This window comes from Alexandromys fortis, unplaced genomic scaffold (assembly GCF_014885135.2).
Source record: "Alexandromys fortis isolate MF-2015 unplaced genomic scaffold, M_Fortis_MF-2015_v1.1 scaffold_228, whole genome shotgun sequence".
In the NCBI taxonomy this organism is placed as follows: domain Eukaryota; kingdom Metazoa; phylum Chordata; class Mammalia; order Rodentia; family Cricetidae; genus Alexandromys; species Alexandromys fortis.
The window spans coordinates 1,941,739-1,967,125 of NW_026068115.1; the positions used below are offsets into that span (position 1 = coordinate 1,941,739).

The window sequence follows — 25,387 nt, forward strand, 5'->3', positions numbered from 1 at the left end:
GGACTAGGGGACCGCCTCCGCTCCCACCCGACCCTGAGCACTCCAGCACCACCCCCACCCCTGGGTCGGGGTCCACCGCGTCCCCGCCCGAGGCTACGGAAGGGAGGCCTACTTGCGTCCTGGAGCTCCGGTAGCTAACTTGCTGCTTTTGGGGCAGCCAACACTGCCCCGCCTCCGCGGCCTCTCGAGGGCCTGGGGAACGTCACCAGCCCCCACCTCTGCACAGCAAGCAGGGCACCAACCCGGAACCGCACATTTGCCGCGCGCCGGAAGTGGCTGCGCGTCGGCAGTGCTCTCCGCTCGCGCATGCGTCCATACGCGACTTTGTGGCGAGCCAGCTAGGTTCCTGGGCCGTTGGGCTGGAACGGCAACTGGGAGAGGGCGCTTCTACCTTGGCTGTCCGGCCACGTCAGCAAGGGCAGGACTGCGGATCGCAACCGGGCTGCCCTCGACAGCAAAGAACTTCGCTTCTAAGTGGGAGGAGCCCCGTGGCTGACGAGGCCCCGGAGCGGGCGGTACTCGAGGGCCGGTCTCTAGGCTACAGGAAATTCCTCCAAAAACTAGAGTGCACCTAGCACATTGTGACTTGGGTTTTAACTTTAGCGTCCCAGTTTTTGTCAATCATTCATTTCATACAAATGAAGGAAGTTTCTAGATTCTTATTATCTTTGTTCTGCCTAAGACTTCCACAGTCCTCAATTCCAAACCAAGTATTCTACATTAGAGGACCCAGTCCTGCCTGAGGCAGCATCAGCCCAAGGGTTTGTTGATTCCATCTATTTTTCCACTTTTCCCCATGTCCAGTTGTAGCCACCAGGCAGGGATAAAACAAAATCAGTACTCTCAAATCTACAAAGGAGCATTATAAGCGTGAATCACTAACTCAGAAAACAGCTAAAAGCGCCTGAGGTATAACTCCAAACATGGCAATAACTGTCAACAATACTAAAGAAACACACAAAACTTTAAGCAAATAATGTTTATTTTTTGTATTGATGATACACTTAATATATACGCGATTCAAGATACAAAATTCATTTACAAGAGTTCACACTTGATGAATGTATACATTCCTAGAGAATATTTATCAATACAAAGTTCTTTATTACACTGACCACAAAACCCAAATATTCTTTGTTATTTAGCAAACATCAAAACAACATTTTATTTCCCATTCTCTAGTATTTAAGTGCCCTCAGTGATAGGCACTGTGTAACAGGAAAGCACATTGCAACGCCCACAGAATCTGCTCTGCAGAATCACAGTGTTTACTCTGAAATTCATGTAGTATAGAAGTGAAAGGCTCACATCCTGCATGACAAATTACACAAGGGTCAAGCGATCAACTCAAGAAAATGTTTAAGAACTTGTCAATATGTAAGGTCTCTAAAAATGTTAATTGTAACAGACAAAAGCAGGGAATGACTTCTGGAAAGAAACAAAAGAGAAAACCTAAGAGAATGTATACTTTCACCAACTTAGAAACACCAACAGACAAGACTTTTACAGCAACACAAATGTTCAAGTCAAATGATACTGACAATATAATTGTCCCTTAATATTATAGTAATAGTCTTCAAAATCTACCATTAACACATAAACTTTGTGAATCCGAACAATTTACTGTATAACAGAGCTAGCTGATTGACAGGTTTATTCTAAAGTATTAAGTCACAATACCCCATTTTAATACAAACGAGCAAGACTGTCTCAAGGATGTAGGGACCTGTGAACAACTAGATAGACAACCGGTTGGCTTGGTTATGTGCACGACGGAGAGCACTTGGATAAGGATTGTTACATGAAAATTGTTGTGCTTCACCTCTTGAGAGCTAATAAATATAACTCTATAATCCCTACAGTGTTACAATTCTATAACATTTCAGTTACAGACAAGCACATTTTTAAAATAAAGTGTTTCATATTACTATAAAGTCAAGTATAGTTTCTGCTATGATTTTAACAAGCGCATTTCTGACTAACATAATGTAGACAATAGATTCACCATTATTTTTAGGGTAAAGAAAATCAAACAACTTTAAAAAAATTCTTGCTTGATTAAATTAACTTTTGTGATACTTTGAATAAAGCTAACTGACAGTTAAATGGAAACTGCTCAGAAAGTATCAAAGTTCTGTGACATTCTACTGATCTTCACAGCAAAGTAAAATAAACAATTTCTAAGTACTTCGTGTGATTCAGTGACAAATGCAACTACTACTTATACTGGTGCCACAAGATGAGTGTAACTTACCTGGGGAAACTCCTTCCCTTGTCATCTCTCCTAAGAATGTGCTAGGACACTTATCTGCATTTCTTAGTATGTAGACCTTTCTGCCTCTATTGAAAGAATTCCGTAACATACAGGACTCCAGCAGAAAAAAAAATAAAGCTTATTTTTGAAAAATGAAAAAGAAAAGTCTGAAAAACTAGTGATTATGTGGTGAAAAGAACGCTTCTAGGTAACTACAAAAGCCACAAAAACCAAGTTCTGAATTACTGTACTGAACCACACAATGTAATTTAATGAGAATTGAGAATTATTTTTAAAAACAATTCTCCAGGAAATAGTAACAAAACTTATTATGGTATGACACTTTCATTTTTTTCTCTGAAGATTTTAAATATACCACTGCATACTTTTAACTTAGGAAAAAAAATCAATGGCATGCAAAAGAGGATGGGAGTTAAAATATTGAAAACATACAGTGGCATTTCTCTGTGGTTCGGAAATGTTTACTGGGGAAGGAGTAACATCATTTAACATTTTATAATGTTTATTTTTTGGGGGTGGGGAGTTTTGAGAGAGTTTCTCTGTGTAGCCCTGGTTGTCCTGGAACTAGCCTCCAAAAGCTACAGAGAAACCCTGTCTTGAAAAACCAAAACAAACAATCAAAAAAGGAACATTTTAAAATTATGAAATGGTATTACAGTTCTGAATAATTAACAGTGCTTAATAAAAATGTAACTATAGCTGGGCACTGGTGGCGCAAGCCTTTAATCCCAGCACTTAGGAGAAGGCAGAGGCAGCAGATCTCTGAGTTTGAGGCCAGCCTTGTCTACAAAGCGAGTTCCGGACCGTCACACAGAGAAACCCTGTCTCAAAAAATTTAACAGGAAAAAAAAAAAGTAATTGTATACTGATTTTCAGCTATGAAAACATAGTTGCAGAATTTCAAAGAAAATACTTCTTCTATAGTATCAAATTAGTTATACTTAATACATCTATGCTTTGGCTGGAGAGACGGCTCAGAGGTTATGAACACTGGCTGTTCTTCCAGAGGTCCAGAGTTCAATTCCCAGCAACCATATGGTGGCTCACAACCATCTGTAATGAGATCTGGTGACCTCTTCTGGCCTGCAGGCACACATGCAGGCAGAACACTGTATACATAATAAATAAATAAAAAAATACATTGATGCTTACCTAATCACATATTCTCCTATATCACTACTTTCCTGTAGGCAGGCGTTTATCCCATCCACAGATAAATTATTCTCCACTAAATACAAAGCATGTTGAAAATTAACTTCTGTGTACAGAGAACTCAGGGAAAATGAGACTAACAGAGATTTATGTTTGGAAGGTTTAGTCTAAGGATGATAAATCACCTTTTTATTTTCATTAAATTAAGTGGTCCCAGTACTCAGGAAAGACTCAGAGTTGACTCTGTATACAATATCAGCTCAATTCAAGAGAATGTGGGGAAAAGGGTTGGTTTTCTCAACAATTTGTATTTTATTCAACTGCAAAGTTATCAGCTTTGTAACTGTTTGGGACAAAACAGGCACAACATCAACCTTACTTTCTATGCTTACAAAAAATATATATATTTAAGTGTATGCGTGTTTTGCCTGCATGTATGTCTATGCATCACAGAGGCCAGAAGAGGCTGTCAGATGTCCTAGAACTAAAGATTGTGAGCAGCCATGTGTGTACTAAGAATGACATTTAGGTCCTGTAAGAGACCTCTTAGCCAGGCATGGTGTGGTGCGTGACTTTAATCTCAGCACTCAGGAGGCTGAGGCTGGAGGAACGCTGTGAGTTCAAGGCCAGCTTAGTCTATATAGTAAGCTCTAGGACAGCCAGTACTACGTAGAGAGTCTGCCTCCAAAAAGCAAAACAAAAACAAACAACAAAAACCAAAAAGGTGCTCTTAACTGCTGATCCATCTCAGCAGCCCCTAGTTTCATGAACTTTAAACGACACATGATCTGCCACCTGCTAAAAGGTTTGGACGCTTAACCAACATGAGAGCCTGTGAACATTTTTTTAAAGGATTTCTCAGAAATAACACATTAGTGCATCTTAATATATTTTAAGAAAAAGATAACCAAGAGTATAATTGAAAAGTATTATGACTAACTAGCTGCTTTATTTTAGAAGTGGTAGAATTGACTTGAATTAATTTTTTAATGTAATAATAATAATAAGAGAGATTTGTTTACTTGAAGAATGGAGTAGAAAGCTGTCTTGCAGTTAGAGTTTACAATGCAGAAATAACTCTACTCTTCTCAGTGAATGTACAGAAGTGTGTATCCTTTATATTCATTCATGCAAACACGTGTGAACTAAAGACACTCTGCTTGATCCCCAACATTCACAATCTGGCACTGTACACGTTTTCTATAATTTTACTGTACTCAACACCATTATCCCAAGTCTTTCTGTTAGGATATTTGAGACAGGGTCTCCTGTAGCCCACGCTGTTCCTCAACTTCCTACGCAGCAGAAGCTGGCCTTGAACTCCTTCTCCTTCTCCCTAGAACTGGGATTACAGATGCACCTTTGTCACACACCGTGCTTAATTGAGAGCCTCTCAGGCACTTCATATTAAGAAATCTACTTCTAGTGTGAATGTATGGTCAAAATGTAGAGGAAGCAAGGTGGTGGGCAGAGGCAGGCAGCTCTCTGAGTTAGAGGTCAGCCAGGGCTACAGAGAGAAACCCTGACTCAAACCAAACCAAATACAAATAAAAATATAAAGCAAAAGTATTTCCAGAGATCTCAGCAATGAAAGTGGAGGTACTGAATTTGCTGGAAGCATTTTTTCAGATGAACAGACTCACCTTTGATATGCAATACCAAAAAAAAAAAAAGTCTACTTAAGCAGACACCGCTACAGACACACACAAATCAACAACCCAGCTCCCCTCTGTCCAGCCTACCGAGGTTTGGCCTTCCTTAGCGAATGCCCCTTCTTCTGCCTCAGAGACACATATAGAATGATTATATTGATGGGAAAAAATTCAAAAATTAAAAATTAGCATCAGATATTGAATGGCTTAAAAGTCATTTCCTATTTCTAACAGCTCCTAAAGTCCTAATATAAACAATCTTCTACTCAGTAGTAACACTCAAATATGGGCTTAAAAAAAATAAAGGACTAATAAAGATTAAGATTCCGCTGGTGTCTCAGTTCACAAACTTAGGTTTTCAGGTTTCTAGTAAATTTATCAATTTAAATTGAAGTTGGCAAATGAATTTAAAGCTGAGAATAGGCAGTCTTTTCTTAACATCTTCATATCCTAATTTCAACTCCAAAGGAGCCCATCTTATCCCAACACAAGCCCCTTAAAATTGAGGCTTGTGAATGAGATCCAGCCACAACCTAATTATAGTAGCATGAACAATGCCACTCTGATGTCCTCACAGAACTAAAATAAATTCAGCCCACAATGGGTATGGGTATATAATATACACACACTGTATATAACTGCATACCAAGATATTTACAGATATATACACATATATACAAAAAGTTTAGAGATTGCATTTAGCATCACAAAAATATACACATGCCATTAAAAATAAGGATTTCAAATAAATAAGTTCAAAAAAGAGCCCTAAACCTAAATACTCTTTGAATTCTCCAAAAATAAACAAGAGAACAGAAATCACTCCCAAATTACCAGGAAACTCAAGGCATTCAGATTCATAGTCTTATACTCACACAGGGTGGACAGATGATTCTGGAGGGGCCAAGTTTCCAGACACTGGCACCTTAATGTGTCTCTAGTCCAGAACATTCTCTGGTTATTGGGGTGATTACATGTCTCCATGGATAAGTGAGACTTTTCAACTATCTTGAAGCCTTTGCTCAGACACAGACAGACTGGACTTGAATGCTAGAGAAGGGTCTGTAACTGCCTCAGGAGTCTGACTTGGACTTCTCCCTGGACATTAATGAGATTCAGTACCATTACCCAGATAAGGGAATTCTACTGCATGTCAGAGGAGAAAAAAAAAATCAAATTCCACACCCAAACCCCAAGTCAGGAAAACCTCAAGATCAAATTACACCTCAATTCCAAAACTGTGAAACATTTCAACTTTGTTAAAAAATATAAAGGGTACAATCAATTCTGTGCTTTGAAAGGTCCCGAGAGCACCACTTTCTAGGAAGGAAGTATTTACACAAAGATATATCCTGACTGAAATCAAAGAAAGAAACATCTGATTTTATAATTGATAAAAATGTGTTGAGGTGAATGATTCACCGGCATGAATATCCACTGTACCGGGAATTACACACAGGGCTTGGCAGATGCCAGGTAAGGATGATTGAGCCTCATCCTAATGGGTTTCAACAGCCAATACGTGAGAAATCTTAATTTTTATATTAATATAGCTCTAAAATTTTCCCTCTTGTTCATGACAGAAAGAAGCCTGAGCTAGGGGAGAGGGGGCTGAGATGAGATCGTGTTCTCGTAGCTCTATCACTGGATAACGAGCAGCTTTTAATACCTCAGCTTTCTCTTCTATAAAACAGGAAGGTGACTGCCCTGTGTAAGAAATGTATGGAGACAAAGAGTCTTATTGTGCTTCACCTTGCTTTGTGTGCAACAGGTCTCTCGCACCCATCTCTTTGATGCTTTTTAGTTGGTTTACAGTGATTCTTTTTTTTGTTTGTGTTTCAAGACAGGTTCTCTGTGTAGTCCTGGCTGTCCTGGGACTTGCTCTGTAGACTAGGATGTCCTTGGATCTCAAAATCTGCCTTCCTTTGCTTCCTGAGTGCTGAATTAAAGGTGTGTGCCACCACTGCCTGGTGTTTGCAGTGCTTTTTAAGATGTTGGCAATATAGGCTGAGCGGTGGTGGCGCACGCCTTTAATCCCAGCACTTGGGAGACAGAGGCAGGTGGATCTCTGTGAGTTTCGGCCAGCCTGGTCTACAGAGAGAGTGCCAGGACAGGCACCAAAGCTAGAGAAACCCTGCCTCAAAGAGAGAGAGAGAGAGAGGAAACTTTACTAGAATCTATAGCCAGATTTGTGCAATTTGACTAAAAAAAAATGTTGCTTCTTCAGCTTTGCTGTTTTTAGTTCCAATATTTAAGTTTTCATAAATTCTAAGATTAAGATTAAACAGAGCTTATGTATGCAAATCTGTTTTTGCGATGATGGGGTCTGATGTAGCCCAGGCTGGTCTAGAGCTCACTCTGTATGGCTAGGGTGGCCTTGAACTCCTGATGCCCTGCCTCTAAGTGCTGGGAATGGAAGCCAGGGCTGTGTGCACTCTAGGCAAGGCTCTACTACTATGCCACAATCTTTGTCTTCAAGGCAAGGATCTTTAAGTCTTCTCTGCTTGCATTCCAAGTGCCATAAAGAAAGTGTGGTGCACAGCAGCTGTACATTTTTTTTTTTTAAGCACAGATTAAAAAAAGCTTTAAGTTTCCTAAAGCAGATTTACTCTCAAGAGATTCAATTATTATTGAGATGGACTTCTGCTATCCTCTAGGTTAGCCCTGACCTTGTAACCCTCCTGCTTCAGCCTCCTGTGTGCTGGGATTAGAGACACACATCAGCATATCCCGTTCAGAATTGTTTCTAGTATTTTTCTTTGTGAATTTTTTTTTCCTCCCTAGTTATGGAGACCAAGCTCAGAATTTCTCAGTATTTGCTAAACACTGACACTACAGCCTTAGTTCTGGTCTACTTAGATCTTTAGCCACCAGTTAGGAACTGCATTACTGTTAGTTTAAGGGCCCTTGCTATTATAATCTATATTTACACTGTGATCTCTAAGACACACATATTTCTGATCATGGAAGGTCTGATTTTTCCAGGACAGTCTCTTTAAGCAAGTCTTAAAGCAGCAAAGTAGGACCTATAACTTTTTCTTTTTTTTTTAAAAAAAATCTTATTAAACACGATACAAAAAGGATATTATAGTGCCAAAAACACACAAATCAACTTCTCTGGAATGGGGAGGAAATCAGCATATTTGGAACCAAGGCTCCAAACTGCAGAGTCACAGACAAGAATAGGACCTTGGGTTAGTGACTGTATTCTATACAGAAGAGCACTAAAAAGCAGACACATGAAGCTATTTGTCAAAGGGCATCATGCTAGTTACTAAACAAGCCAGGATCAGAACTCAGACCTTGGTTTTGAATCTAGTGGTCCTTATGTTTAGCAGAAAAGGATTAAACACAGGACAGGGAACAGTAAAGTGTGTGCTGTAAGCACAGCACTTAAGGAAACTGGACCAGAGGCCAGGCAGCTAATGACTATCTATTGCTATAGTCCAGGAGAAGAGTTAGGAGAGGAAAACCATGATATATTATGGTTTATTTGAGACAGTTTCTCTGAATTGTAGTCTTGGCTGTCCTGGAACTTTCTCTGTATACCAGGCTGGCCTTGAACTCACAGAGATCTGCCTGCCTCTGCCTCCCAAGTGCTGGGGTTAATGGTGTGTGCCACCCTGCCCACAAGTAGACTTTTTAAAAAGAAAAACCAACACCTGGAAAGGCTCTATCCAGAGAGTAACTTTTTCTAAGCTTTAAAAAATACTGAATGAAAGAACAAAGCAACAATTTTAAAAAGAAATGAACTATCCCAAGCTCCCAACCTAACCATAACCCGGAGTTCACGTACTCAGTGTGCTGGAGCTGAAACAGCTACAATCTACACTCAAGTGATGCTCTAGGGGAGAGGAGGGAACCAGGTTAAAACACCTCATAACCATTTCCTCAGGGACACAGGAAAGATGTGCTGAAAAGAGCTACCTCATTTCTCCAGGAACTGCCAGGATTAGACCATGAACCTACACAGAAAATAGGGAGAAGGTCTTGTGATTCTTGCATTTCTGAGCTTAAATGCCATACAACCCAAAGAAGCCAAGATGGAAGGAATCTTCACAGCTAGTACCTTTGAGATTATGAAGGAGATGGAGGGGAAGAACACATACAAGCCTTTCTATTACATACTGAGTCCTATTTAAAATAATAATAAAAGCTTGCATATTAATATAAAATTAAGAAAACACAAAGTTTTAATATCTTATTTCCAAATTGTCAAAGCAAAATTAAAATGAACTCAGGATTTGCTTTCCTAACGCCCAGTTATCCTCAACTCACACTAATAGTATCTCTGACATAGATGCCCTGGAAACTCGGATATGAAAAGGAACTAGAAACTGTGCAGTGACTATACCAATGAATAAATCAAGACACTATTTAAAGCCAAATACTGTCAATGAAGTCTATGTAGAAATCCTACTGGACACAGTACAAGATTATGAAACCAACAACTTGATTTTTGGTTGAAATATTTAAAAGTATTTTCCTTTGTATTTCCAGCATTCACGACCATAAAGAAAATAAAATATACAAACAAATCTCCATGATAATAGTATTCACATTCTAAGTAAGGTCTATCAACCTCAAAGTTCCAATTGAAGATTTAATTTCCAGATGTAAATCAGCCCTAAACAGATTCTAAAAATCTGACAACATTGATGAAATTCATCAATCTCAAGAAATCCCTTTGTCCATCATTTTCCTACCTATCAGCATGGAGTGAGAAGAAACTCTACAGAAGGGCGTGGCTCTTGACTTTCAGTAGTCCATGTGGCCAGTTTCACCACTATGGAGAGTTAGATATTTCTCAAATCCAGACATTTAAATGTCCAAGTATAACTTCTGGATTGTCCTCATTATGTAAAAAAAATAAACAATTTATTCTTCTTAGGGAGGCAATAGTACCTATATGAATGTAGGATTAGATGTTGGAGGTAAGTATATAATGTCAAAACCAAAAATAAAAATTTCAAGATTGAGACTTTAAAAGACTTGAAACATTATATTTTAAAAGTTACCCTAAAAGTTTGAACTTTTGTCAGTTTGTTTTTAAAATGGTGGTTCCTAAGTTCACAAATAAAAACCGAATAACGGTCTCTGTCATCACATAAAAACTGCACCGTTTAAACCTGTGGAAGATGAAAGAAATTAAACAAGAGGGTTTTAATAGTCGTCCATGGGATTCTCAAAGAAGATATTGCGAACATCCAGAATGGAGGCCAACTCTAAAATATGCTTCTGAAGGTGAGGGTTCTCCACAGTCTCATCCCTTGGTAGTTGCGGATAGGATTCTGGGTAATTCCGGGTTTCCTGGCAAATAAGGAAAGTCATGTGTCAAAGTCTTATGGGAGGAAACTACCCAGTTTGACAGTAATAAGGAGTAGTTAAATGTTATTATTACTAATATATGTGTTTTTGGTGGTTTGGAACTTTGATTTGTTAACTTTTAGACAGGATTTTGCTATACCTCTAACACATGACAATGTTCAAGTCGGCCTCCTGAGAGCATGATCATATGTGGTTTCTGGGCTGAATTACTAACAAGGGACAATTGTAACCTCTCACAGCTTCATATGGGTGAGCCCAATATATCTGCACACTGAATTATTTCACAATTATTTGTTATCCTCTATGACTGACAGGACCAATACTCTATACCATCAAAAAATCCATACAAATCCTGAGGGATCCACACATAGAATTAAAAAAAAAAAAAAACAACAAACCACTCATTTCATGAATAAAAAAATGCTGCAGTAGAAATCAAAATGAGTGAAAAGACAAAATCTAAAATAAAAACTCCTAGAAGAAAACAGAGAAAACCTTTGTAAGCTTAGAACAGATAAGATTTCTTAGGAACCTGAAGAAAAAAAAGAGAACCTGATCTCCTGAACATTTCAAGCCCTTGTTTCTGTTAAAAAACAAACAAACAGGGCTAGAGAGATGGCTCAGAGGTTAAGGACACTGCCTGTTCTTCCAGAGGACCTAAGTTCAATTCCCAGCAATCACATGTAATGAGATCTAGTGCCCTCTTCTGTTGTGCAGGCAGAACACTGTATAATAAATAAATAAATAAATAAATAAATAAATAAATAAATAAATAAATAAATCTAAAACAACAACAACAAAAAACCTCACAAGACACTTTTTATTAAGATAAAGTCTTTTCTGTATGTGGTGAAATTACAAAAAAAAAAAAAAAAAATCCAAATCTGTGTGTGAAGACTCCCACGAGCTCTTCTACTTATACTGAAGGGTTTCTCTCATTAGCTAATGACTTGCAACTGCCCAGGTGATCACTACAGTAGAATAATGGATTACTACTCAGCAGTAAAAAGAACTAAGTGGCGCTGGAGGCACAGCTCAGTGCTCCACTTGTTGCTCTTGCAGAGGACCTGGGCTTGGTTCTGAATACCCACATGGTGGCTCAAAACCATCCAAAACTCCAGTTCCAGGGGATCTGGTGATATCTTCTTGCTTCTGTGGGCACCAGGCATGCATGTGGGGCACATATACAAATGCAACAGAACACTAATACATATAAACAAAATAACACCAAAAAAACCCTAAAAATAATGAAAAAGAAACAAGCTAGTGATAAAAGAAAAAAATGTGCCAATCTTAGTAACAGCTTAACACAAGATTCTATCCAATCTATCATGTTCATAAGGCAGTTTAAAAACTATGATACACGTAGATCATGATGTAGTGCTTGTAGACTCACGGGAAGGGTGCTGTATGGCTCAGTAGAGGTTGCATTTACAATAACACAATGTATTAACCATATAGTAAAGGTCGATTTCAACTTTGTGTGTTTTACTGTAAGCATGCATAGTGGGGCATATCTATAATCCTGGCACTCAGGAGGCTGAAGCAGGAGGATAGAAGTTCAAGGCCAGCCCGGACTACATAGTGAGACTGTATCAATTATACAAAACCAAATTGGAAATAAAATCAAAGTATGTGGCAGAATATTCTGAAACTAAAAGTTACAAAATCATTTTAAAAATTAAAAAAGTATATGTACATACATATGTATATATCATAGAACCCTTAATGTTGCATACTAAAGAAAAAATGCAATGGATAACATTCAAAACAAAAACCATGAGTACCAGGTTGGTGAAGACTCAGTCCAGTGCATCACCAAGCCCTCATCAGAGAAACTTCTTTTGGTAGATGATATAACATGAAGACCTACAACTGGACAATGTGCAGAGAATGGGGCTGTGGAGCACTCAGCTCTAAATAGGATGTCTTCATCAAACCCTACCCCCAGGGCTCGGGGTGTATGCAAAAGAAGAGGTGAAATGATTAGAAGAGCCGGTGATGGTGACCACAAGGAAACAGTCAGGGTGGTGCACATCTGAACACAGAGACTGACGGCATGCAGAAGACCAGCACAGGTACAAACCAGACAGACTCCCAACACCAACCAAGAAGGATTTGCAACTGATACCACTGGGGAAAGAAAAATCAGTTTTCTACAATGTAGTGTCATTGGGTTTATCAATCACACTCCAGGGCAGGCCCCATGCCCAAGAGTAGTTGGCCAACATAAAACACACTCTGTGTGTTGTTATTTCTTTTGCCTTACTGGTTTTTGTTTTTGTTTGATTTTTCCTTCCCCCCCCCCCTCTTTTTCTTTCTTTGAGACAGAGTTTCTCTGTGTAAACTTGGTTGTCCTGGACCTTGCTCCATAGTCCAGGCTGGCCTTGAACTCAGAGATTCACCTGCCTCGGCCTCTTGGGGTGCTGGGATTAAAGGTGTGCACAAACTACCATCTGATCATTATATAATAATAAACACCTGGAGGCAATCCAAATGTCCATTATTGGTAGAATGTGTAAGGAAATGAGACACAGCCAATACCAAAGAATGAACATCATAATCAAATGGCTCAATTGCAGCAATATGCCATACATACACATACATACATATGCATATACATGGATGTATTTAAATCATTTTCCCAGTGGTGCTGCTGAGTGACCTCAGGACTTATGCACGCTAAGTGGGCATGCTACCATTGAGCTACATCTCCAGCTCTCAGAACACTACTGATGAAAATAAACCAATGTAAATCCATTTATATACTTTTTCTTTTTTTATTTTTTTGAGACAGGTTTTCTCTGTGTAGTTCTGGCTGTTCTGGAACTTGCTCTGTAGACCCAGCTGGCCTCAAACTCCATGATCTGCCTGCTTCTGTTCCTCACTGGAATTAAAGGTATGTAACACCACTGCCTAGCAACAAGGTTTTAACAAAAGGTGAATGATCACAACACTTGGCTATCAGCTGCATTTGAGGAGAGATTTGGTAGGACCCACAGCAGTCTTCCCAAGTAAAGAAAGTTTAAAAAAAAAAAAGAGAAAAGAAAAAGAAGACAAGTGTCTCATATATCCCAGGCTGGCCACAAACCCACGAGGTAGCCAATGGTGACCTTGAACTTTGACTCTACTTCTCAAGTGCTAAAAATACAGGCAGCTAACGAAAATGTTAACCTTTTTCTGTTTCTTTTTAGCTTCTAGAGACAGGATTTGCCTGAGCCTACCAAATACTGGGATTCTTAGCATGTACCGCCATGTCCATGATACGCTCATTGTAATGCCGTACATGTTTTCTTCTGAATATTATTCTGAATCTATTTAAACTTTATTTAGTGTAAGTAAAATAGAATACATGGCTAACAATAATGGATCAAAATGGTAAACTTGATCTTTAGTGATTCACTGCCTACCCGAAAGGCCTTGTGCATCCTCATGGTGGCTGAACAGAAGACAAACCTTGTGAGAAGCAATCGAAGAAACTCATCTCCAAAAAACTGGAGAAAGGCCTGATCTGCAGGGGAAAAGGGGACGGTGAATGCAGGCAATATGAAAACACCACTCCAATAGTGAACTAAGTTAAGGAAAGCCTTCATGACTTTCCTACCTAGGACAATAACTTTAAAAACCCAAACCGTTTATAGTAGGAAACCATTTAAACCACTACAGTAAGCTTTGTTAAGTGTGCACGTAGATTAGCAGGGTACCTATTGAACGTGAATGGGTCAGTAGCTGGGCAATATCACGGTTGATTTTTCGAAGATATTCTTGACACTTTTCCCACAGGCCTCTACGCATGCTTGACAATCCAGACACAAATAGGAAGGCCATTAGAGGATTGTTCAAAAAGAGAGTGAAGAGGCTACCTCGCTGAGACTGATCTGTAATTACAAACATGTTACATAGAGACAAGAGGTTTACAAAGGGTTAGCAGACACAAGAGGAATATCTTAATACACTGATAATGTATAAAATTAAAGCTGGATCAGTAAAGCACAGTTTGACAATGTAAATTCTTCACGAAACTATAAAGATACATCTTAGGCATATTGCTTTTTTTTTTTTTTTTGGTTTTTTGAGACAGGGTTTCTCTGAAGCTTTGAAGCCTCTCCTGGAACTAGCTCTTGTAGACCAGGTTGGCCTCAAACTCACAAAGATTTGTCTGCCTCTGCCTCCTGAGTGCTGGGATTAAAGGCATGTGCCACCACTGCCCGGCAGCATATTGCTTTTTGAGTAAAACAAAAACACAGAGGCTCCTTCAATTATAAAATGAGAAGTAGATACCTACCTTCCTTTTTTTTTTTTTTTGAGACAGGGTTTCTCTATAGCTCTGGAGCAAGTCCTGGAACTAGCTCTGTAGACCAAACTGGCCTTGAACTCACAGAGATCTACCTGCCTGGGATTAAAGGCATGCGCCACATGGGCTGTCTTAAACACATTTCTTTTTATCTTAACACCAACTAACCAATTTCATCCAAATACGGCAAGTATTGCTTCATGAAGCATCCACGACGATGATGTAAACATCTGATGAGTACCTAATCTGCCAATTTCTGATTGGTTGTTCTTTCTATGCAACCCAGGCAGGCCCTTTTTGAGACAGGGTCTTATGGAGTCTAGGCTGGTCATGAACTCATGAAGTACCTAAGGACAACCCTGAATTCCTGATCCTAATGCCTTTTTACCTCCTAAGTATGGGATTATCGGTTAGAATCTGCCTGGCTCTTCAATGTCAGCACTGCTTTTCCTCTGGCACACTGCTGATCACACCAACTCCTAGGACAGAAGCTGCTACTCATGCTCTTGGATGCCTCATTTTCAAAGACCAAGACTGGTTCTGTGCTTTCCTGCGATCTACTATACACAAAGACTGGGCTGCTCCAAACCATCTATGAATGCATCCCAGACTTCAAAGACTTAGTACAAAAAGGCATACTGTTAATCCCCACTAGATACGTAACTCATCCTACATTTCTACTGAACAACACTGGGATAGATTCAAGTTCATTCTCAGAAAGACTGTGAATCTAACATATGCTTTCTCCTACAGTTTTCTAATGCAGGTTCCCATCAAGACTCAGGATTTCTACCAATGCCTGAGCCACAGACTCCTGTCTATCAGCAAGTCCTGCAGCGACAGAGGGCTCTAGAGGACTGAAAGGGACTGCTGAGCCCCTGACACCTTCATTGGCTACTTCCCTCAGCGCCCTCTAATGCAGTCTCTGCAGGTTCATCTCTCCTACCTTCTCTGTTCAGCCCTGTTCACTCAAATCTCTCCAATTCAAATCAGATCGTCTTTAAAGGATTCTTATCATTCAGTAATACAATCCCTTCCTACAGAGATACTATTTAAATTTCTCTAAATGTTTGTTTTACAAGCTCTATAGCCCGAGGCTATGAGTGTTCTGCTGGAACACTGCCTGCTCAGTCACTCCCCATCCTTCAGCACCTCTCCTCCTGCTTAGTAGCAGTTCCTGTTTGTACTCCTGTGCTTCCTCTGTTAGGTCAGCTCTATTTTCTTCTCCTAGATACTGGCTCTGTGAGAGACACAACTGGAGTATCAGATGCAATGCTGTTCCTCAGTGCCTAGCACAAGGTTGATGAGTAATTTTTTTTTTAGATTTAGTTATTTATATATATTTATTATGTATATAGTACCTGCCTGCATGTATATCTACAGGCCAGTAGAGGACACAAGATCTCATTATAGATGGTCATGAGCCACTATGTTGTTGCTAGGAATGGAACTCAGGACCTCTGGAAGAGCAGCCAGTGCTCTTAACTTCTGACCATCTCTCCAGCCTTGAATAACTCATAAACTGTACTGAATGAATGAAGTATGTCTTGATTAATCATAGAACTACAGTAGGAACCTTATAAAATACATATATTACTTTGTGGCCAGAGTGGCAAGCCCTTTTGTAGAGGTCAGCAGCAACAATGCCACTGAATAAATCCTAAATTGAATAATAAAGTAATTAATCTGTCTAGTGGCTAAATTTTACTTAAAAGTATCTACAGTCTAAGCTTTATAGTGTAAAGATAGGATGTTGGGCAAAAAGACATTGAGGACATGAATCATAACTACATACATATTAACAGCACAAACTGAGTACTCTGTAGGTTCCTAGCACTATGCAACACGGTTAAGTACTATTACTATGACAGATGGAAATAGTAATAACTGAGGCACAACAAGGCAGAATAGCATTCTAAAGAAACAGAGCTAATAAGTGGCTAGGCTGGGACTCAAGTTCAGCTGGCACCCTTAAGTCTGTGCAATGAAGCTGCTAACTGAATTTTGGTATTAACCCACTTGACCATGTAGTTTTAAGTAAAACTACATTAGAACAGGATGATGACAGCAACTCCCTAGTAGTGGGGAGAGGTTACATTCCTCCAGAAACAATAAGAAACAGGATGCAAAATCCTCAAAGCAGGAGAATTTTACCGTTGTTTGAAGGTAAGTTCTATCCCTTTGGCTTTGGCTATGTGAACTTACAATTGCTACAAGATTTTCCCTGTTAAACAACAGAACTTACCTTAAAACAACGGTGTAAGTCTCCAGCTTCTCTCAGGCATTCAAGTGCTGACCATCACTTCCTGTGTGAAACTATGTCAGCAGCCAGGACTTCGGGCTGGGATGTAGCAGTGCAATGCCATCTCCCACAGAGAGACATCAGCACTCTCCACAGTCAGGGAGATAGGGAGACAGTGACAAGTACTGCTAAGACAGGGTGAAGGTTCCCTTAGCATTGACCTAGGAAATGACTGGGAGTTAGAGTTAGAGTGTATGTGTAGCCTATCCAGGTCAAAATACTAGTTTTCCCTTGGTAGCCACTGGAGAAATGGCCCAAACAAACCTGTCCTTGTGGTGAATTTTGAAGAGATTATTTTAAAAGTACAGGATAAAAATGGAAAGAAAAACAAAACAAAACAAAAACAAAAAACAAGAAAAGAAAGAAAGAAGCCTTAAGTTGTGCCAGCTCAGGTATCCTAACTATAGACACAGGCTGAGAAACTCCTAGACCAACAATTTTACAGTCTTCAAAGATGCCCAAGGTACAATAACCAAAGGTGTCAGAAAATCATGTACAAAAATATGAAGATCAAAACCAATTTTTTAATCTAAAAACCAGAAGTTCTCTATAGCAAGGGATTAAACCACTTCTTTCTCAGAGATGAATTATCTTTCGGGCTAATCACAGCACATTAGGGAAGCCTTGTCAGCAAGGATTCCAGATATACTTCAGACTGAAACTTATAAAACAACATATACATGTCTAGTTACAATGGGAGATCAAAACAAATCCAGTCTTCCTCATTAAGGCTCAGTGGTGTGACAGGCACCAAGAACGTACCTTGCAGGGCTTTTGGATATGCCGTGGGAGAAAGCAGGCAGACAAGTGGCTGTCCGAACAAGTTTGTGAAATTCTGCAATATATAAGAATTTAAGACTTTTATTAGAGATTTGACAAACTGTAGTTACCTAGTAATCTTCCAGCGTACATAGCTAGTATATGGACTGGGCTCATTAACTCACAAGCAGACGTGGAGACGGTAGCAGCTGCAGATATGCTGCTCATTTTCATTACCATGCATACCAATCTGCTAAGGGATTGCCACCAAAACAGTGAGGTTCACTAATGTGGACTACTGACTGTTAAAGTAATAGCAGATAAATAACTGTAGCTTTGCAGGTACAGTTCATCTGGGTCTCTAGAAACGGTGGTCCCACTGGATACATCAGGGTGGATTTTCCAGATCTAGCTTCCAGTCTCAAAGGCTCTGGGAGTGGATAAAGTCCCTTCCTGAGTCTCATGGCCACAATTCACACAGGATAATGCCAACGTGCTCCTTATAGAGAGCACTATGTGGAGCACTCAGACTGCAAGTGGAGCACTCTGCATAATTTAGGATACCATTTCTCTAAAGGCAGATCTATTATAATAGATAAAATTTTAATAACATAAATTATTTGGTAAAGCAACAAAAAGATATATTTCCTAGGAGTAAATGGAATAAACTAGAAAGTTAGAAATTCTAAAGATTAAAAATAAAGACAAATAAATGGAATGATACATTATGCTGTTACAGATGAACCCATTCTAAAATGTCATGCTAATAATATATTAAAATTTGAACCAATCTCAATAAAAAGAGCTACTGGTGCCCCTCCTCCATAGAAAAATATACTGTTGAAGTTCACATGGCAAAATTAGTCAGGAAAGCAAAAGAAAAGCCTCATCAGATATTAAAATATACTTAAAAACTTCAGTAACTGAAATGTGTGGCACTGGCACAGGAGTGGCCCAAAAACACACAGAACAGTATGGGAAGTTCAGAAAAGAACCTGCTAACACATAGGACTTCTGTGTGTGTAACACGGTGACCAGCAAACACATAGGACTTCTGTGTGTGTAACACGGTGACCGGCAAACACAAAGGACTTCTATGTGTGTAACACGGTGACCTGTAAACACATAGGACTTCTCTGTGTGTGTAACACAGTGACCTGCTAACACAGAGGACTTCTGTGTGTGTAACACGGTGACCTGCAAACAGAGGACTTCTGTGTGTGTAACACGGTGACCTGCAAACACAGAGGACTTCTGTGTGTAACACGGTGACCTGTGTGTAACACAGGACTTTTGTATGTGGAAAACAGTGACCCACAAACTCATAGAACTTCTGTATATATAACAGTGCTTTTTTCCCCATATTTAGAAAAAAACACGTTGTCTCCATATTCCATGCTATATATGTGAGTAACAAATCAATCAAAAATCTAAATGAAAAAACAAGCGACTAAAGTGTTGAGCAAAAATATAGCAAGTTATTTTTGTGGCTTGGAAGCCCTTCCTAACTATTATGATTGCTAAGATTAATATAAGCCATGAAATGTGGAAATACCCTCAATTCCAGCACTTGGAAAATGAGGTAGGAGGGTCAGGAGATGGAGTCAGCCTGGGCTCCATGAGACCACATCCACAAATAAACAAACAAACCATATCACCACCACCACCACCACCACCACCACCACCACCACCACCACCACCACCACCACCACCAAACCCAAGCTTGGCTATCGTGCATGAAGTCTGGGCTCCATTCCCAGCACTGAAGAAAGCGATTATCCCACAGTATTATTCCACATTTTGGAAATGCCTGTGGGTCCTCGTCTGCTGCTCTTGCTCTGGATAGTGCTAAAGTGGATCATCCATTTCCTCAAGGTCTCTTCTTTCTGCTTGCTAGTCAAACCCTGTCCTCTGATATATCTCATATACAAACATACACGCATACACAAAAAGGACTGTAGTTATTATAGCAGGTCTGAGTGCCAGCTCATAAAGTTAGCTTTGGCTGGTTTCTGGAAGGTATGTGAGGGAAGACTCACATGATTAGGTTTGCTCTGCCTAGATGGAGCAAATGAGACACTTTGGGGGACCCCAGCACTCCGTCTGGAAGCCTGGCAGAGGATGCCTTGGTGCTCAGTTCCCAATCTAAGCCTTCACTTCAGTTCTCTCGTGGAGTCAGTCTGTAAAGTTTGGGACTAGGTCTCATGTAATCCAGGTCACTTGTGATCCTCTGGTTTCCATGTCCCAAATGCTGAGGACAGAAACCAGAGCTTCGTGAATTCTAGAAAATAATCTACCAACTGATCTGCACCCCTCGCTCTGTAATAAGCATCCCTAAAAGAAAGTACTTAATCCACACGGAAAGAATTTGTTGTTGGGGAAATAAGAGCATTTTGTGTGACTACTGGGCCAGCACCTGGAAGTTTAGACCTGATTTTCCCAGACTTCTTTACATTCCTTATCCTTTGTTGATTTTGCTATCTTCATCTTACTGTACTAAGTCTTCACATAATTTTATTCTGAAATAAATAAGTCCTCCTTGAAATTTTGTGCACTTGGGGGTTGCCATAGGCTCCTGAAAGACAATATCTGGTTGTATATATAATTTATTTACTAGGATACAGGGTCTTGTGATGTTGTTTAAGTTGGACTTGAATTCTGAGGATCAAAAGAATCTTCCATCTTAACCTCTTGAATATTTGAGACTATAGGCACAGGTGACCATGCCTGGCATATCAGATTATATTTAAATTTAAGGACTTGGTAAAATATTTGCCACATAAGCATGAGGATCTGAGTTTAATGCCTAGTGAACACGTGAAAGGTAAAATGTGGTAACGTGTGTTTATAATACCACCATTGGGAAGACAAAGACAGATGGACTTGGGGCTCATTGGCCAGCTAACCTAGAATGATAGGCAAATCCTAGGTCCTAGTGAGAGCCTCTATCTAAAATAACAAGATGTAGCAGGCAAGATGGCTTAGCTCGCATCCATTTTTGGCAACCAGTTTGATCCCTAGAAACCAAGTGGTAGAAAAAATGAAGTGACTCGAAGTTGTACTCTGACCTCCATACAGACACAACCCACTCTGATGCGCAAAACAATCCCACACCAGTTAGTATTTAAAGGGGCATTTATTTTGGGGTTAAAACTCACAAAGTACCAACCGTCAGGAAAGGAGCCTAGTCGCCAGAGCAGGAACAGGAACCAAGCTCCGGAACCAAGAGAGGTGGGGAGGACACCCGCAAGATTTATAAGTAAATATTAGCCTGAAGGGATCCTGCCCTACAAACAAGGTGATTGGCTGGGCTTCCCCTACATCTCCCCCTTTTGTCTAAATAAGACAGAACCAAACCAAATACAACTATATACAATAGGAACAAATAATAAATACAAAATTACAAATAACAAACAATATTAAGCAAGAAACATATAACAAAAGTTTCACTAAACATTCTATTTCAAGGAGTCTAAATAATGTAGAGAGTAACTACAATTATCTAATCTTCAACTCCATCAAAGATCTGAGAAGGGAAGTAATATTACTTAAGCAACCAGGAAGTACAAACGAGAAACTTCCAAAATGTGCACAAATGCAGAGACAACTGACTACCTGGGCAATCACCCAAAGTCTCGTTTGCAATGTTGAGTCAATCAACTTTGGCTAAGGCCTAACATAACTGACATAGCATTATCAAAGGCAAGGAACTTTTTTAGAACTATCCTGTCTTGGCAAGATAAGACAATCCTCAACATACATGGATATGTGATGGAGGTGGGTCTTGTATCTTATCTGTTGATTTCATTGGTTAATAATAAAGAAACTGCCTCGGCCCTCATAGGACAGAAAATTAGGTAGGCGGAGTAGACAGAGGAGAATGCTGGGAAAAAGAAGCTTAGTGAAGGAGTCGCCATGATTCTCCCGCTCCAGACAGACGCAGGTTAAGATCCTCCCTGGTAAGCCAGCTCGTGGGCTACACAGAATATTAGAAATGGGTTAGAACAATATGTAAGAGCTAGCCAATAAGAAGCTGGACCTAGCCGGGCCAGGCAGTGTTTGAAAGAATACAGTTTCCATGTAATTATTTCTGGGTATAAACTAGCCATGCGGGCGGCTGGGTGCCGGGGACGCAGCCCTGCCGCTCCTATTTCAACAGTTATGTGTGCATGAGTGTGTGTGTAATTAAAAACTGAGGGGGTATTGGAGATATGGCTCAGCAGTTAGGAGCACACTCTACTCTTCCAGAGGACCCAAGTTTGGTTCCCGGCACTGATATGTCAGGTATCTGATAACTTTCTGTAACTCCAGGCTTAGGGGATCCAATACCCTCTTATGGCCTCTGTGTATAACAATACATATGTGGTACACACACACACATCTTTAAAAATGTGTAAGTTAAAAACTGTATCAAACTGCAAGGCCTGGTGATTCATGCCTATAACCTGGGAGGCTGAGACGGCAGGACCTCAAGTTCAAGACCAAACTGAGCTGCATAGCAAGACTGTCTCAAAACAAAACAGAATAAAAACTCCAGTACTAATTTACATCAATAGACATAGTATCCTTTTAAAAGGTCTATTTTCAATAATAGACGATGGAACAGACTCTGTCTCATATGCTAAAGATAGGATAGTAAACAAAACAGAAAAACCCTGTCTCCCTGAAGATGACATTTGGACAGGGATACAGATATAGGCAGGCCCCCAGTAAACAAAATGAATAAATTACATAAAACTCTTAAAGGTAACAAGGAGTCTGGGTACAGAGCATGGAATTCAAGCAATTACATCAGTAGCACAGGTTTTATAATCAGAGTGTTTAAATCTAGCTTTGCTACTACTTAGTTTGGTGTGTGACCTTGGGTAAAACTGCTTCAACTGGGTATGGAGGGGTGGCTCAGCAGTTAAGAGTACTGACTCCCCTTGTAGAAGACCTGAGTTCATTTCCCAGCACCTACACAGTGCTAAGAACCATCTGTAACTCTAGTTCCAGGGGATTTGGCACCCTCTTCTGGCCTCCACAGGCATTATATGCAGGTGGTATATAGACATGCGTATAGACAAAATATCCACACATATAAAATAAAAATAAAATATTAAAAAATGCTTAAACTTCCTGTGCCTTAGTTTTCTTATTAGTAAAATGAGGATAATAAAAATGGCAGTGGTAAGCCTGAAAGTATGATCCTATAATTACTATTGTTACTTGGGAGGCTAGAGTAGGAAGATTATAAGTCCAAGGCTGGTCTGAGCTATAAGCAACTTAGTGAAATACCACTATCTAAATAAAAAAGAAAAAGAGAGCTGGGGATGAAGGTAGGCAGAATGCTTACCTAGTGTATGTGAGGCCCTGTATTCAAACGCAGTACTGAGAAAAGTGACAAGTTATCTGTGAGAATTAAATGTGCTTAAGTACAGCAAACATTTAGAAGAATACATAGCAGCCACTGTTATGATACAAACGTTCACTAGGAAGAACAATAAAGTTACAAGGTGAAGAAGGCCTGTGATCTGAAACAAGGTAATTAAGGAGGAACTGACTAAGTAAAAGGTTTCATTTGTTCAAACACTTAAAAAATATGAGGAACTTTTGAAAGGGTATTTAAGACAGAAAGGGTGGAACGCAAAGGGTCAGAGCAAAGAGTGCCTGGGATATCAAGGACTGTATTTGCGAGTTGTGTTGTAAGCTAGAGTCATCAGAGAGGATGGACCCTCAGTTGAGGAAATGCCTCCATGAGATTCAGTGTGAAGCATTTTCCGGGTTAGTGATCAGTAGGGGAGAGTTCAGCCCATGGTAGATGGGGCCATCCCTAAATAGGAGGTACTGGGTTCTGTAAGAAAGCAGAATGAGCAAGCCAAGCCAGTGAGCAGCACTCCTCTCCACGGCTCTGCATCAGCTCTTACCCCAAGTTCCCGCCTTGCTTGAGCTCCTGCCTGACTTCCTTCAGTCATGGACTATGATCCAGAAGTACAAGCCAAATAAACCCTTTCCTCCCCAGCTTCCTTTTGGGTCTTGGTGTTTCACTGCAGCACTAGAAACCCTAAGACAAGGACCAGGAAGGAAGAGTGTCACTGAAAGGCCAAAGTGCCTGTGCGTCCACAGGGGTTTTGTATTCTGAGGGATATAAGAAGCTATGTGAGAGTTTGCGTAGAGAATGTTTATCCCGACACATAGGCACACATGTGGGGGGTGGGGGATGAAGAAGGAAGAACAAGTAGGTCCAGCTGGGAAACTACCGCAGTACCTTGGGGGCGGGAGAACAGTGGCATGAACCAGGGGGATGGCAGTGGAGTTTATGAGATTTGGGACATTTAATTAGATCTTAGAAGGTTTCATGAAATGCATGTGATATAGAGCAGAAGGAAAATGACATCAAGAATGAAGCCACAACTTTCAGCTGGGATAACTATAAAAGCAAAATAGGCACTGAGATAGGGAGTCAGGAAGTAGAAGTGGTCTAGAATTGTCTTGGGTATGGAGGTTTCTATTAGTTTGCAATTATTTGAAGAATTTCCAACTGGATACACAAAGTAGGTAGATTAAAAGTGGAATTCTAGAGAGTTATTTTGCCTGGAGGTAATACACTTGTGAGGAGCCATTGGGGTACAGTAGTTAAGTCATGAAACCAAGCATGCGCGCTAAGGGAGTCAGCTCAAGAGCAATGGGATGGAACCCAGGGACGCTCCAAAGATGGTCAGAGATGTGAGAAAACCACTAGAAGAGACTGGACAAATAAGCTAATGCCAGACTGTGGCTGGCCTAAGGCAAGCTAGCGACTTGAATTTAGGTTTCAAAAGCCACACACCTAGAAAAGGACAGAGATGGTAAGAGACCCATATCTGCTTGCATTAGAGAAGAATCCTGCAGGGTGATCCCTTTACAGAAACAACGAAGTAAAATCAACCCTCACATGTCTTCCCACTAGGACCATTTCTTACAGCCTAAGTATCTACTATCCAGGTGATACTACAGCAGGGTCCTAAGTTGGTGGGACTTCTAGATGTGTGATACAACCAAATGCAAACTCCTGAAACTGAAGGTTTCTTCCCTTCATGGAGGTCATTAGGGCCTCATGAACTTCTCCCAATCTTAAGGACTTAAGGATAATAAAAGGCGCGCGCGCGCGCGCGCACACACACACACACACACACACACACACACACACAATCAAGCATGCTGGGGCAGGAGAGATGGATCAGTGGCTAAGAGCACTTGCTGAACTTCAAGAGGACCCCATTTCTATTCACAGCACTTATATCAGTGCTGGGGACTATGGCTCCCTAGACCCTGAATTTCCTGTGACCTCCGCCTGCCTGAGTAAAGGGCTCGTTTGCAGCTGCTCTGAGCATGAGACCCTCAGGAGTTCCTGATGGCAGGGAAGTGGTTTCTGGTGGGCTTGCAGCAGAGTTAGGCCGTGGCCATTTGGTCAGGGAAAACCTATATAAGCTGCCCTGGAACATAATAAAGTTGGCGTTCTTGATTCAAGGGGGCATTCTTGTTTCAAGGATGACCAATTTCTCTCTCTCTCTCTCTCTCTCTCTCTCTCTCTCTCTACGTGTTTCAATCTCCAGCCCCTTGCCTGGCTCGCGAACCATACTGTAGCGTGTAGAGTAGGCGTTGTG

General features: G+C 40.3%; 2 protein-coding genes across 3 annotated transcripts in view; both read right to left on the reverse strand.

Moving 5' to 3' along the window:
• Positions 1–279, reverse strand: part of Golga1 (golgin A1) — a 73,990-nt gene extending 73,711 nt beyond the window's left edge. For both annotated transcript variants that reach the window (XR_007589122.1, XM_050124834.1), the window contains exon 1: positions 113–279. The gene's annotated coding sequence lies outside the window, so the exon portion shown is untranslated. The remainder of the gene's footprint in view (positions 1–112) is intronic.
• Positions 280–7,225: 6,946 nt separating this feature from the next.
• Positions 7,226–25,387, reverse strand: part of Scai (suppressor of cancer cell invasion) — a 143,499-nt gene continuing 125,337 nt past the window's right edge. The window contains exons 15-18 of the mRNA XM_050124836.1: positions 17,766–17,838; positions 14,112–14,285; positions 13,818–13,918; positions 7,226–10,389 (exon numbers count right to left, since the gene is read on the reverse strand). Of these exons, the coding sequence (XP_049980793.1) occupies positions 10,243–10,389; positions 13,818–13,918; positions 14,112–14,285; positions 17,766–17,838 (495 nt within the window). The 3' untranslated portion in view covers positions 7,226–10,242. The remainder of the gene's footprint in view (positions 10,390–13,817; positions 13,919–14,111; positions 14,286–17,765; positions 17,839–25,387) is intronic.